Source organism: Ochotona curzoniae, unplaced genomic scaffold (assembly GCF_017591425.1).
Source record: "Ochotona curzoniae isolate NIBS_2020 unplaced genomic scaffold, NIBS_Ocur_1.0 scaffold_4701, whole genome shotgun sequence".
NCBI lineage: Eukaryota > Metazoa > Chordata > Mammalia > Lagomorpha > Ochotonidae > Ochotona > Ochotona curzoniae.
In genome coordinates, this window is record NW_024467122.1 from 46,185,033 (window position 1) to 46,200,723 (window position 15,691).

Genomic DNA, 15,691 nt, shown 5'->3' on the forward strand with positions numbered 1-15,691 from the left:
TTGATGAAGAACTTAGATGCCCTCTCCATACTAAAGTGTACAAATTAAAAAAAGTACACACGAACATAAACAGATTCTTGGAGTTTGAATTTAAACTATCATTTAATTTAATCTCGTTTTACTGGTGAACCAGTTTGAAGAGATTAAGACACACATCCAAGGTCATATAGTCAATTAGCATCAGCAAAGGACATGATAGAAGAGAAACAAAAGAACCACCATGCAGGCCCAGTGTGGTGGCCTGGTGGCTAAAGCTCTTGCCTTGAACACATTGGGATCCCATCCCATATGGGCGCCAGTTCTAACCCGGCAGCTCCATTTTCCATCCAGCTCCCTGCCTGTGGCCTGGGAAAGCAGTCGAGGACGGCTTCCAGGAAATATTATATGCTTCTAACACAGAACTTTGCTTCAGGGAACATTAAAAAGACAACCTGAAGCTCTTTCTCCGCCTCGCAGATGGAGGAATGTATCTAACGGATATGCATGAGAGCTGGGATTTGAGTCCATGTCTCTGTCTCCTGGGCCTGTGCCCTTTTCAAAGCAATAAGAAGTTCAGTGCACGGTCCGTAGACTCATAGTCCAACATTCTAGACAATAACACATGGAGAAGAAAAAGAATTCACTGCAGGCTTTTGCTTGTATCACCAAAGGTAATTGTATTTGCTCAAAACCAAACTTTGAAATGTTGGAGGACATGTGTAGGAAATCAACAATACCACGTGGGACCAAAAAAATCCAAGAATTACTTCCAGGCTCCTTTACCTGTGTGGGAAGATCAAGGACTTCCCCCAAGGTCAATCCCTGCTTAAACAAGGAATACAAGCAAAACGGACCCTGAGTTTATCACGGGAAACTATTTGCCACATTAAGCAATTTCCCTTATTAAATTCACCATTACGTTTAAAGACAACTCGATCTATACCTTCTTATATAGATACCATAATGAAAACAAACTCCAGCTCCAAACTCAGACCATGTGTATTTAATTTAAGAGAACACTAAAGAACAAATAAAGAAAATTCCATCTTAAGTACTATTTCAAATTAAGACAGTACTTACAATGGGATACTAAAATATAAGAACCTACAAACAGCTGAAAGAATTTTAAGTTTGATTTGATGATCTATTGCTTTATTTAAGACAATGTCAAATACAACAAAATTCCAGTGAAACAAAATAATTTTATCTTTTAGGAATAGAACAGAATTTGACCCAAAGTGTCAACACATTCCAACTAGGTCCTTTCTGTTCAGGCAAATATTAGAATCAGGAAGCACAAAACAGTGTCCGATCTGTCTACCTTGAACAGTCAAAAAGATGAAAACATGAAACCTGTGTATTGATTCACTGGTGCACTGATAGCTGAATAAGTGAGAACTCCTACTTTTCAAAGGCTGGGATAGACAGACATCCAACACTCTGTTACAACATAATGTGAAAACCAGAAATTCCATGAGATGCGGAGAAGGAAGCACTGGCCTTATACCTCAGAAAATCAGGAACCCTTCCTGGGTGGTGGGGAGGCTCTCAGGACTGGGTTTTCATCAGTAAGAATCCCCTAGGAAGAAGAGAGGCCAAGGACGCTATCCCTCTAGGACTTGTAACATTTCCCTTTTCAAGAACTCACTTTCTGTAAGCTGAGGGACTTTCTCACTGTACACAGAGAGAATAAGAGGGCTCACTTTCATTTTAATAAGGAACCAGATTGCAGTGAAACTCCTGGTTGCTTTCTTGCTGGTCATTAGAATGATACTCAAGCACAAGACTAGCGAAGGATAAATTTTTGTTGATGAAACTGGTTTTTATTATTGTCTGTTCTGACATCAAAATATTTTCCAAGACCCAAATTACACTTGAAAAAGCAAATGTCAACATAGGAAGATGAGGAAGAAATTATTCTCCTACTACTGCCGCCATTCCAAAAAAAAAAAAAAAAAAAAAGCAATTTCCACAAAGTGTCTGCAGATAGAAGCAGGAAAAAAAAGGAAAGAAAGAAAAAAAGGGGGCAAGATAACATGGCATCATCACAGCTATTCTTCAGAAGCAGAGTAAAGACAATAAAAGGAAAAACAGAACACATGTATTATGATGTATAGCACCAAAAGGCTGTGTTTGATGCTCTGGAGGGTTTCAACAAGTACTGGCAGCCAAAAATCAATTGAAAAATCAGCATGATAACAGAGTGTGAGTTGCCCTATAATAGCCTTAAGACCCCTAAGGCTATGTGGGTCCTTTTCATGTGCCACACTGCATGACCTGCTCTAGGGGACTTCACTTCCACCCCCTGAACCCTGTGCTGAATGTGTTGCTTACCTACTACTTTGCTGCCCTCTTAGAAGAGATAACTGATAAGAACTGGTGATGTTTTCAACTAGTTTTTTTTTTGAGAATTTTTTTTCTCCTTTATTCCTTTTTTCTCATACATACCCTCTACTATCAGTCAGAGACTATTTCCACAAAACCTGTTGGCCAGACAACACCTCTGAGTAACCTAATGAGGAATGGTTTTGTATATGGAGTGAGTGCCTTAACCAACATACATTAAACTGCCCCTTAATAGACTCGCAGCTCAGGCGTATGCAAATGTGACATGTTAGCAATTCACAGTATTGTTATAAATATACATATATATTTCATTCCAAGATTTCATCTCAATATTTCTTCAATCATTTCCTCACAATGTCTGGTTTGTTCAATTTATATTTCTGCTTGGCATTTGGTGCAAACCCCCAAAGATAAGATACATCTGTCCCTTAGTCACAAATCTTGGCATTTTTACCTTAATTCAATCGTGAAAGGACTGGTTGAAATTACCTTGCTTAATAACAGTATTTCCTCATAATAAAACGTTTTATTTCCAAACTTTCTCATTTGACATGAAATGTACCAGCTCGGCAGTGACATACCAAAGCTCAAAGAGGGCATATAAACACCTTGATCCGTGTGACGGAGAAAATCTAATTGGAAGTCAGCTTCCCTGTGATTATCAGCTTGTTTATGGGGAGGGAGGACTCTTCCGAATGGCACCGTAAATTCTTCCCTGATTGTGGCGTTAAAACCAGAACTCATTTCCACACACTGCTCCCCCCAACCCAATCCATTTTGTTTAGTTCTAAAGGGTTGTGCACTGTTTTCAGAGAATGACAGTTTTTCAAGCTTTGATTTTCTCCAGTTTCAAGAAAAATTAATCAGTTGCACAAGCCAGTTGTCAGATTTCACTTCCCTTATGGCAGAAAGCACACATATTCATTGTCTGCTATAAGAATAAATTTTAGTAATTTTTCCCCATGTCAATATGAATATTAGACTGACCCAATTAATATGAAATGCTTCTATGCTGCTGGAACAGACAGTGCTACAGAAAGAGCCATTTGCACAACCTGTTCATGATTATGGGCCATAAGGACACAAAGATGGCACACATATTTGTGGACCATCTGAATTCTTATACCGAGAGAGGAGGGGGAAGGGGGAGCGGCATGACTTTAGCTTGACTGTCGTAGGTCATGTTTTTTAATCCAGAGTATTGGACATGTAACACAGCAACAAGAGCTGATCATTTTGTTTAATCACCTTTTGGATCTTTGCCAGATGGTTTCTATTGAGAGCGCTGCAAACAGAGAGAGATGAACTGCATCTAACACGCCACCAGAGCTTTCCCGTAAATGTCTGAGAACTGATTCCAACAAGAATTTAGTCTCAGAGCAGAAAGGGATACATTTAAAAACTATGTGCATTAACTATACTTTTCCCCATAGAATCCTCACTTGGCATGAATAATTTACCCACTCTTATGCTAATGGGATCATGAAAGTATCCCTCTGTCTTTAGTGCCGCTATTCTCAGCTTTCAGTAATTACCCCACCCAGTGAAAATAACATGGCTTCTGCATTGAACGGCCAACTCATACCTGACAATTAGAAAGACCATGGCTGACAGTGGCCAGACTGGACAGAGAAACCCTTGTAGCCCAAGGAAGAGTAGAGCCATTAAAGAAGGGCTGACTACGGGTGGGAAAACATTGGGGTTGAGAAGTAGAGAGAGAAGAGCAAAAAGAAAAATTATCCATTGCCAAGCTATTCTGCTTAAACAAAAGTATATGCTCTTCCTATTATTAAGTGTGAAGGGAATTTATGCCTAAATTAATTTTAAAGAAAAAAAGCAGTACCTAAGAAAAAGAAATATAGTGACCCTTAAAACACATCTGCAGGAAGTACTTATTTTGCCAGAATTTTTAAAAAGCCCACGTAGTAGAAAAACCCCCACAATTTTGCTGTGTGTTTTTTTTTTGGGGGGGGGGAGAGGATGTTATTAAAAAAATAATAAGAAGGAAACTAATTTTTAACTTCTGTCCACAAAACTCAATGTTAGGTAGTTCACTGTGTAAAAATTATCAGGCTAAAACATCTGGGAAAGAAAGCTATGAAACAGCAGGGAACGTGGCTGGTTTATTGTTTATCTTTTGTTTATGAGGCAGTATTCAAGTTTAATTACTACTCTAAATTAAACTCTAACTGGCATCAGGAGACATCCCCTTACATGACTAAGGAAAAAAAAAAAAACCCCTGGAAATTCCAACTCCAGGTTTTTCAAATAAGTTGTTACATGCATGAAGAAATCATTCAAAATTACCAGCAACTACAGAAAGCTTTTAAGAACTTATGGGCAACAGTAAATAAATACTTCTATGAGAAAATCTGGTTTTGTTTCTAATGATTACTTTTCAGAAAGTCCTAAGAAAATCAATAGACAGTAGGTACTTGCTGATGACTACAGGATGGGTATTCTCTTCCTTTTTATTTGGAGAGGGAAAAAAAAGCAGAAAGCAAAGGTAACAGAGGCATACTACACACGACAGCTTCTTCTGTGGCAATGTTCAGTGATCAATTAAGCACTCAGAATTGTTTTGATACACTTAGGGGTACAGGAAGGAAAAGAAATGTCACTATATTTATCACAACAGTAAGTGACCAGTTTTGGATGAACTTAGCTCTAGGAAAATAAAGTTAAAAGCAACCAGCAAAAGATTATGCCAGATGGCATCTGTCATATTGTATTTAGGGTTATTTTAAAGAGCTTGCTGCCACTATGAAAACATTCCACTGACAAAGTTCTCCTAGACTGAATAAGAAATCTCAGTAGAACACACTCAAGACCTACAGTAAGTGGGTCTGAAGGTTTTCCTCCCTCCTTTAAATATGTGACTGGAATATTTCCATGGGGAAAATACTATTTTCTAACCATCACACACATTGTAAACTCAAAAGTGTACTATTCTTGTGGGCCTTGGCTTTCCGTTAAGGGTTTCATATTCACTATTCAGATCTTCAGAGATTTTGACGTTGTGATGGATGAAAAGCTATGTAATAAATAAACAGTGTCTAGTTTCTGAATTCGAGCTGCTTTGCCTGGAAGTCAGGTAGGGGCATGCATGCAGGGGTCTGCCGTGTGACAGAGTTGATGTGAAGTATATGAGCTTTTAGAACCCTGTGTTCTGAAAGACCAGAGTCACACATGCTAGAATGCTAATATATTTAGGTTACACTGGGTCTGGCAACAGTATGGTTAACGTGCGTGTGGTGTGCAGTGTGAGCTCAGCAGTTACTGGGCCAACTGTCTCGGTATTTCTGGGAATCCTGCCTATTCACAGTGCAGGGATTGTTCAATTGCTGCAAAATGTACAAAATGAATTTTACAAAAATGAATTGTAAGGAAGGCCCCATTACAACGATTTTACAGCAAAGATGTCAACATCAATTTTTCTTTCATGCATAGCTAATGATTAAAACAGCATATTCTATTTGCCTAAGACAATTTATTTCATATTGGCACATCAAAATATTGAAATGCAAAGTTATCTTTACTCTACCCTTTCTATTCATCGCTGCTGAACCCATACCATTGTTCAAATCAGGAAAAATAAAACAAACTTGGCACAAAATACTTAAAACAAAGGCTCATCAATATTCTCCAATTTGTCAACATCTCAATTACAGCACTGGAAAAAATGTAAATTTCATGTGCTCTAAACACTGAGGGGTCTATTCTCTTGCCAATTCGCATGCGTAACTCCCATCAGCATTAATGGGAGTTACACAAACCCATCAATAATAATAATACTTTGCACATATATTGTGCCTTTCATCTAGGGCTCTCAAAGTGCTCTAGGAACAGGGGGGCTGCTTCCTAGTCTTTACTTTGGCAAAATACACAATGAAATACAAAGCAGCTTTTGACTCAGCAGGTTACAGAATTAGGGAACCCCAAGCCTTATTATCAAGCCCCATTTTACTGATGGCAAGTCAGACACAAAGAGGACCAGTTACTTCCCCAGAGCCTGGAGTCTGCACCCTAATTTCACCTTTGGAAAAGCCAGATTTCCTTCCTCATTCTAATGTGACGAACACAGCAAACGCCATCCTTTTGGCTGCTTTTAGTAGGAGAAATCTGAGTGAATGAAGTCTGGTTCATATTTATATAGTTTACTACTAGGCATGTGCTCTTTGAAAGCAACAACCAAGTTTATTTCTTACAATATTTTAAAAATGTGATGGGTTTCCCCCTTCCTTTGGGTTTGGTGCATAAATACTGAGGAAGAAAAGATGACCTTTCACCTGTGTAACTGTAGCTCTTTCACTATCAGGCCATAAAATGAGGCATTTTTAGGTTTCAAAGTAAAGATTCATATGCATCAGTGCAGTACGAACATTCACAAAAATTATAAAGCAACGTAAATGCATGTATTGTTTTATAGCATATGGCTATTAAAGTTTAATTTAAAATGTGTATGAAAACATTGTATTTAGTATAATTCATCCCTGTTTTTCTTGTTTATCATAATTTGTTTTGAAACTGAATCATTTTACAGTTTTCCATATGCCTGTTGTGCTAATAAATCCTAAATAAGCAAGAAAACTCTTTTCTAAACTGCAAACTGGGTTTTCATTTAAACATTATATTTAATACCAAGAACATACATTTCCCTCCCAGGTTTTCCATTATATGTCAACCCTAAGATTTAACTTAGAATAAGCATATGTGATTTCAGTCAATATTTCTGTTGACTTTGCCCTGAAGCAGATAATTAATCTTTCCCACTGAAAGCTACTCTGGACAATTCAGTGGGACAAAATAACAAAATATCTTGAAAGCATGCTTCAAAACTCATATGGGTGTGCATGAATATGACAAAGTACACTCAAGTCTGGCCTTCAAAACTTGAAGTCTGCACTGAAATGGCAGAGGATTCTGATCCATGTGACTTCATTCCTAATGAACTAAGCCAGGTAGGAAACGCTCCAGGCCAGAACATTCTCCATTTTATGGGAATCATAGTATTTTCCTCTTCAACTTTAATACATTAACTACTGACTTCCTAGTGCTCCTACACATAAGCTACCATGTCCATTCTTTAATCCCACAGAGATATGACCAAAGGAACAAAATCCCACAGGGATCAAATCCTTCAACATCGGATAAGTGGGTGCAGCTACCCTGCAGTGGAGGGTTTGTGTGTATTGCTTTCGTCCAGTGTTTATCAGTCTCAAAGTTCTCTCTCCTGACAAAAACAAACAAAAAACACAACAACAAAACTGATGAAACTTCATGCTTTGCTTGTTGCTGCTACAACTGTGCCTTGCTCTAAATCTCAGGGTCTTCCCTCTCCCACCCTCTTCTCTTCTGGCTCTTTCCTGCCATCTCTCTTGCCATAACTCAACTAACCCAACAGAACCAGTCAGTTTTAAATTTCAGTTGGGACCTTGGTGACCTGTTAATGAATCTACAGAGAGGAGAAAAACTCACAGTGTTGAGTTATGCCTGGTGTTGCTAGCTGACTGGGAGTCAGAAATGCTTGAAGCGTTAACGTAATTGCAAGAATGTGAAAAATGAAGCGCTGGGCTCCTGAGCGGAGGGAAAGGTCAAAGTGAGCCTCACACACACAAGAAGTCTCTGGAAGACAGCCTCATTAGACCATTAAGTCTGCTTTTCCCTTCCTGGCTTTGCTGCAATATTTAGAGTGTTTTGTTTCTCTTATTATATACTTTTCACCTTTTGCATTGCCACAGTTTGGGGCAACAAGGAGGATGGAGCCATGCAAAACTTTCCAGATTTCACAAGAGAAGTCCATTGCTGTACCATGGAACCACAATTAGAGCCCTGGCATTGTAGATCCAATGAATCTGTGAGACGTTGCCTTCAAAATGCCTTACAATCTAGTCCCTTGGATATATAGTATAACTGATCTCATTGAAATAATATACAAAACCTGAGTAGATACAATTCAGGACTCCTATAATTTACCATTTGATAGTATTCATCCTTGTGTCACTTGCAACTTGCTTAAACCTGGAACCTATTTTGGACCCATTCATAAGCAAACGGTGCCCTAGAAAGTTACTTTTTCCAGATTCTTCTGGAATTCCTAGGAATCCTGGGCGAAACATGAAAGGTGAAATACACCTATCCCACATCAACATTCTGCCTTCAACTAGTATCTGCATCTCCAGCTCAAGCCGTTAAACTGTTCCCTACTTGGAATCCTGTCTAATGCTTAAACATTTTGGCCATAAACACAGTCATCATAGAGATTAAATAGACCTAGGAGATCAGACCCTATCTCACGTAAAATATTAAAAAGTAAAATCTATACACTTTCCTGGCCCATATCCAACAACGCCTCTTCCTCTAAGGGTCCTTTTAACCATGTAAGAGTCACCCTTTCAACTTCATAATTGTCCTTTGTGCAATAGGTGAATTTTAAATGGCAAAAGTTATTCTAAGTTGCACTAGTCTGCCTTGACATAGACAGTTGATATACTCCTTACCCTGTGGTTATTCTAGTTTTTAGAACTTGTGCTGAAAGTCACCATGTCAGCTGAATGGAAATGGGGCAAAACACTCTTCTACTAGTTCCAAAAGCCATTTCTCCAGGATTGCTTTGAAATTCCTGCAGCATTTCCAGAATTGTTAAAGAAGAGGTGTTTTTTTTTTTTTTGTATCCTACTTGTTTTTTCAGCATAACTGTTTGACTACAGAGAACTCTTAAAGACAATCTTACATATAAAATAACCTGTCTATAGAATCACTCAAACTATTGCATTACAGCAATGAGGCTGTGCTATCATTCCATTTACTTATATACACAGAAATGCAGAAAACCAAATTTGTACGAGAATTGGCAGAACGAATCAATTATTGTAATGCCTACTTGAAGATTAGAAGACACACTTTTCCTTTTTTTTTTCAAGAGGAAGAAACACTGTCTCCCTAACCAGAAGCTGACTGTACTCCCTAACCTGCCACTCTCCTGTTGACACAGAGGCACATGTTCTGATGCCATAAAATACTGCAGTTATTTTAGTCATGCCTGCTTTGCACAAGGAACATGCTTGACCTTTTACCTTGCTCACTGCTGTTGTCTCCACTCTGGGAGGCATGGCCCCCACTGGAGGGTCCTGGGGTGCCTGCTGAGTGGGTTGAGGTTGCATCATCGTGGTCTCGCCAAGATGAAGGGTTCTGATGTCAGATGTCAAGGAAGCAATTTTTCCACAGTTACCATTTCCGTAAATGAGGAACCAAGAGGAAAGGTGCAGAGAAAGACAAAAAAAAAAAAAGTGTACACATTAGTGTTGCTGGAATTGGGCACACATGTATACCATGCCATACTGTGTTTTCAGATCTTTTAAAAAGGAGATGCTCTAGAATTTGATGAGGGATTAGTTACATCAGTATATACATTTATTAAAACCAACTGAAATATTTGCTTCAAATGTGTCCATTTTATTACATACAAATTTAAACCACAATGTAGTTAATGTTAAAGTTAAAATAGTCTTGTTCACATAATAAAACACAAATTTTAAAAAGTTACTCCCCACAAAAAAAGAACAAAATACTTTTACTCGTTATCTTAACTATAGCACACTCTTCCAAGAAATAGGTCCCCATGCACTTGCATGTTAAGTACTTTAGGACAGGTATTTCTACAAAACTCAACTCACTCAAAGAAAATCCCAGGCTGTGGAATGAACAGAACAGCCCTTCATCTTTCAACTGCATTGCCCTAAAACAATCTATATGAATTCTCAAAATCGTCACCAACGGGTTGATTACATATATGACCAGCAGATGCAATATCAATCACCACATCACTATTGAATAAATGATCAATTTCTGCTTTAGTTTGCACAAGTGACTATTTTAAAATGTAACAAATATGAGACTTTAGTCATCCAGTAAGCTAGACAGGACTTTTCACCAGAGTGTCATGGCAGCTTTAAATTCACCGAGCACACCTTTTGCTGGAAGAGCCACTTGTTTCCAGGGACACACAAGGCAAACGAAGAGTTATAGCTCAAGCTACTTTGCTGAGTATATTCTTCCCCTGTTTCTCCTCCCCTTTCCTGATCATTCCCAATACCCTGCTGTTGCTTAAAGGAAAACAGGAATTCTAATGTACAGGAAGGACTTTATCAGCACCGCATGAAGGCAGGCAAGGGATGGAATTTCCTCCAGCAGAAATGGAGAGTAGGAATAGCATATAAAAGACCAGCCTGGCGGCCAGAGCTGGACACTTGTCACCTGTATGAAGCAACTTCAACTAAGCCTGAAGAAGTGTTAGCAAGTGAATTATTTGGGTGTCCGTGGAAATAGGGGGAAAGAAGCAAAGTTACAAAATTATCAAAATAGATTACTGCTTCTTAGAATTAAATTTAACAGAAGGAAATAAACATTCAGACAGATCCACACACATACATGCAACATGCAATCCTCTTGGCAATCGGAAAATTATTGGTATGTTGCCATTTTATATAATTTATCAAAATATCTTTTCTTTTTCTCAGCAAAAATTCTGTAATTTACAGAAAGCATAAAATGTCTTACCAATATAAAAACAAGAAACTCAGGTGAGGCAAATACTCTTTATTTGAAATAACAATGTTTTTTAAAGAAAAAAACCCACAGCCTTATTTTCTTCCCTACGGATCTGTTACACATTGATTGTAAATTCATATCTGGCATTCTTGATAGATGATGAAGCAACTCAGATGTCTATAGATTAATATCATCTTTATCAAATAATGATGCTGAAACTATCATCAGGCAAGCAACTGATTCAAAGTGAAAACCCTGAACAGTTATTTCATGACTATAAATACAGCCCCGGTATAGATCTATCAAAGATAAGTAAAAGAAAGTAGACAAAGGAATCAAATTAAGAGGACTAATATAAAAACCAAGGTTCTCAGCTGTCTGTATTAAGAAACACATGCCTCTGAACTCTTTTTTGTCTAAGTTGGAAACTACTCCAATAGTTTCATGCTAAAGGCAAACAGAATACAGCTCTTTAAGCTTTGCTGCCTCTTCGTGCCAGCTGTTTGCCGGACGGTAATCAGATAAAGGGCAGGAAGAATTACTGAGAAGGGGACTGAGGGGAGAAAAAAGTATAGCATAATAATGGTATAACAACAGCTAAGTCCTGCAACAACACATGCTAGAGCCTTCTTTTGGAAATGTAGTTAAGTACAACACATTCGCCTAAGCTAAACTTTTCTGTGTACAGAACAAGTGGTGTTAATTTTATGCACTGCAGGCTTTTTATTAAGCTGGCTGCTAGAAAAGCTCCTTACCCCTTACGAAAATTATAATTAGCCACTAACACCTCAACTATGTTTTAAGACAAATGTCATCCAATTGCTATTATATTATCATTCAATGATGCTGGGGAAAATCTTTCTGTTTAGGCACTGCAATGACTCAAAGGGACAGTGCAAGTACTTCCTAAAACTGACCATACTTCTTTGCTCCTATCATCAAAACCTGGGTTAAGCTTTAAAGTCAGGCCTCATTAATTTATAATTCAATGTATTACTTTGGATGGTTTGTTGTAGGAGATGTTTTCTAAAGTAAAGCTGTGAAAAAGAGCCACATAAGCAAATATGACTTTCAGGATAGCTGGTTTCTCCACAGAAGTTGGGTCTTTGGTTTTCAGACCGGTCTCCAAATTTACTCAAGTAATCCACCATTCTGCCTCCTCTCACTCTCACCCCTCAAAATGCTCTCCTGGAAATGTGTCAGAGAGTGTCTCAATTATTATGGCCTAGTTTTAAAGACAGGCAGAAACTAAAGAGTCTCACAAGATATCCATTTAATTTGAAAGATGGAAGAAAAGGCAAACCCTGCCAGGTGCCAGGGCTGAGGAGCTTCTCCAAGTTGTTTGCATTCTCCTCTGATGGTGCTAGGATTATTCAAAATGACAGAGACCAATGATCACTATACAACAAAAAGCTGGCTGTTGAGTGGCAGACGTGTTATAGCAGGGTAACAACGGTAAGCTGCTGCTAGTGGAATGTCTGCATCCTATACTGGAGTGCAAAGTTTAAGTCCTGCTCTCCCTAGGCCAGCTTTCTGTTAATGAACATTCTGGGAGGCAGCAGATGACGGATCAGGTGCCAGCATCCCTCCCAGCCACATGGGAGGCCCAGGATGGAGTCCTGCACCCCTAGCTTTGCCCTGACCCAAGCCTGGCTGTTGAGAACCATTAGGAAGTGAACCAATGAATGGAAGCATGATCTCTCCCTCTCCCTCCCTCCCTCTCTCTCTCTCCTGTATGTGTATGTGTGCATCACACTTTCAAATAAACACATTTAAAAACAAATTTAAAAAACCTCTGGTCATAAAAAAAAATTTAATCTATGTGACCCATTACCCACAGTACTGATTTTTTTCCCCTTAGATTGAAATATTTGTATCTCAACTCCTCCCCCACCCATGTCCTACCAGATAGTTTCCCAGTTTACATCCTTCAAGAATAACTGCCTGGCTCTCTGCCAAATTACATGCAGAAGTGTAGTGAGTCCTGAAACCAAAGAGTTATTCGAAAGCATGTAAAAACACATGGCCTGTGTAGAAAAATGAAGACAAGTGCAGTCTCTGTGCATGTGTGTAAATGAATACGCAGGTCTAGGCATTCCACAAGACATATCCCGTCTTCCAGCCTGAAGTACCAGCAAGACACCCGAGGGCAAGGAGTGAACACGTTTCTATTCCCAGTGGCTTTAATAATTGAGAGTCAAATATGGGCCTCTTCTTGCTCTTACGTAATTGTGTTAAAGAGCAGTGTTACTAAGAGAGAAGCAGCGAATACTGAGTGCAGCACAATAGAAGGAGATGGAAAATAGATACAAGAAGCTAGGTCTCCAGGGGCAGTATTTTCTATTTGCTGGGCTACAGACTCACAGCTGATAATGCAAGTTGTAATTAATATAAAAGCAGGAGACAATACGGGCAGAGCTTGTAGTAGCAGGGCCACAGGAGAGCGCTCTGCAACTCTCCTCGGTTTCTCATTTACACACAGCTTTCCTAGAAAACACAATTCTGCCACTGTTTTCTCCCTGGAAAGTTAAAAAAAAAATTGATTCTGCACCATCATGGAATTCTGCTAAATCTAGAAAAGAGCTCAGAGAGGCCAGAAGTCTCTTGGCATGGGAAGCAAATTATCTGTGTACCTCTTCTGTTGAGGCTGCAGATTTGGCGGAATTGTAATATTGTAAATCATGATGGCATTTGTGTGACTCGCCTATAGAACAGGACTTATCAAGTCTTAGTGAACTGGTAGCATTCCTCTTTTAACTGATTCTACACAACGCATCTGTCCAGTTTCTAAATACATACAAAGCCGTGTGGGGAAGCAAAATGTATAAAGCCTCAAGGAAGAAAAGAAAATGCCAATCCTCATTCATGTTCTATCTCAAATAACCTGATGCTCATTTTAGATCCAAAACGAGCAGGTAGTTCAATGCATACGGCACAGAAGAGAAAACCTTCGACTGGAATGAAAGCTCCAGGGTGTGACCTCTCACCGACCACGTGACCCTCAGCTGGGGTGCACCTCATTTTTCAGGGACTCCTTCCTTTTACCTCTTTAAAATGTAGAAGTCAGAGAACACAATCCCTAAAATGATTTCTACCTCTCATTTGATTAGAGATACTTACACAATATGAGGGCACACTGTAAAAAGATCTTCAGGTACTATGATAGATTTAACTCTTTTGCAATAAAAGGAATACATAGTTTGATCTCATTCTCCACAAACTTTCAGCCATGTCTCCACACACATTAAGGTTCAAGAACCTACACAGCTGCATAACATCAAATAAAACATTGCATATGAAAATGAAAATAGAGTAAATTCTGGATATGCCTATATTTATAAAGTCCTAGTTAATACATGTATTTAATCAGAAAATGAAGCAGGCAAAGTTAATTTAACTCAATATTCTTCAACAGCAAAGGGGAAGTATACCTGGATCAACACAAGTAGTAATTGCTACTTATTTTTTATGATGTGATAATGTTTTAATTTTTAACTTTAAACAAAACAATTTTTAAAGAATAAGACGTAAATTTATCATGCAACATTCAAAACAGCAAAAGTTAAAAATATCCATTGTATGGTTTGAACAAATGTTGGAATTTCAACTTTGTTATTCTAAAGTTGACATAAGAACTCAGGAGACGTGTGTGCTTCCAGACCCTGGACTCATTCTTCAAAAATGTAAATAGAACCTGGTCTTTCCTTTGTCGCCTCACTTCCACCCCTTCATTAAGCTTTGGGAATTAATATGAGGGGGTCTTCAAAATATTCATGGAAAATATAGATTGTATAAAAAAAATCTACACATGGATTTAAAAATGTTTTCTACTACCAAAATAACCTTATCTTTTCGTCTAGTTCTTCATGAACTTGCCAAAGTATTCTCATATTTTGGGCGACTCTCACAGAAGAGGCAAGTCCCATTCAAAATTATTTCCTTTATTTACTGGAGCGATTCTTAAAGAAGACAGAGATATCTTGTATTGCTGGTATAAGACCACATTATAAAAGGCCTTCTGTAATTCTAAATTGTGTTCAGATATCCAGCAAAGCACTCAGCAAAAAAAAAATATGAACTTAAGAATATCACTTATAAAATCTTGTGATATCTATGTGGTTATCAAGTGTGCCTTTGACTAACTTCATTTTATCTCAGTGACACTGAAGATACTTCACGGCACAACCTAAAAGACTTAAACAGTATAATTACTCTTGATAGAAAATTAACAGGAAAGTTATCAACCACCAGAAAAGACCGGGCAACAACAGCCAACACCAGCAAACTTCTGTCTTCCCTCCCTACCTGGCGGTGCGTAGTCAGAGCTCAGAGGTAGAACTTTATCTGACTGGGTCGCCAGAGGCCCTGGCTAACACATCATGAGGTTTAATCACACTAGAACCTTAGAACCGTTGACAAAATGAATCATTCAGATTATTAATACTCTTATCAAAATTCCTTATTTCCTTCTTGATCTGCTATAAACCAACCCTGGAAGTTTTCCCTTTCCTACCTGTAATAGGATTTACCTACAGGCACCTGCCAGTATATAGTCAAGAAGAAGATTCTAGAGATTCTTCTTCCTGACCCAACCCATTTAAAAAAAACTGGATCAACATATATAGTTTGGAAAATCCAGAGACACTAAAGAAAAACACCTGTCTTTATTTAAATTATTACTTTCAAGATAGAAATTCAAATAATCATTTAGTAGTGACGTTATCAGAGCCAATCAACTTTCAGGCACTTTCCATTAACTCTTAACAGACATAATTGCATTTTCTTTCCTCTTCTGAATTCATTCAAAGAAAATAAA

The 15,691-nt window shown here is 38.3% G+C and overlaps 1 protein-coding gene across 4 annotated transcripts in view; it reads right to left on the reverse strand.

Annotated features, from left to right (window-relative positions):
- Positions 1 to 15,691, reverse strand: part of MEIS2 (Meis homeobox 2) — a 215,578-nt gene that overhangs the window by 189,794 nt on the left and 10,093 nt on the right. For all 4 annotated transcript variants that reach the window (XM_040969378.1, XM_040969377.1, XM_040969380.1 and 1 more), the window contains exon 7: positions 9,402 to 9,516. In XM_040969378.1, the coding sequence (XP_040825312.1) occupies positions 9,402 to 9,516 (115 nt within the window). The remainder of the gene's footprint in view (positions 1 to 9,401; positions 9,517 to 15,691) is intronic.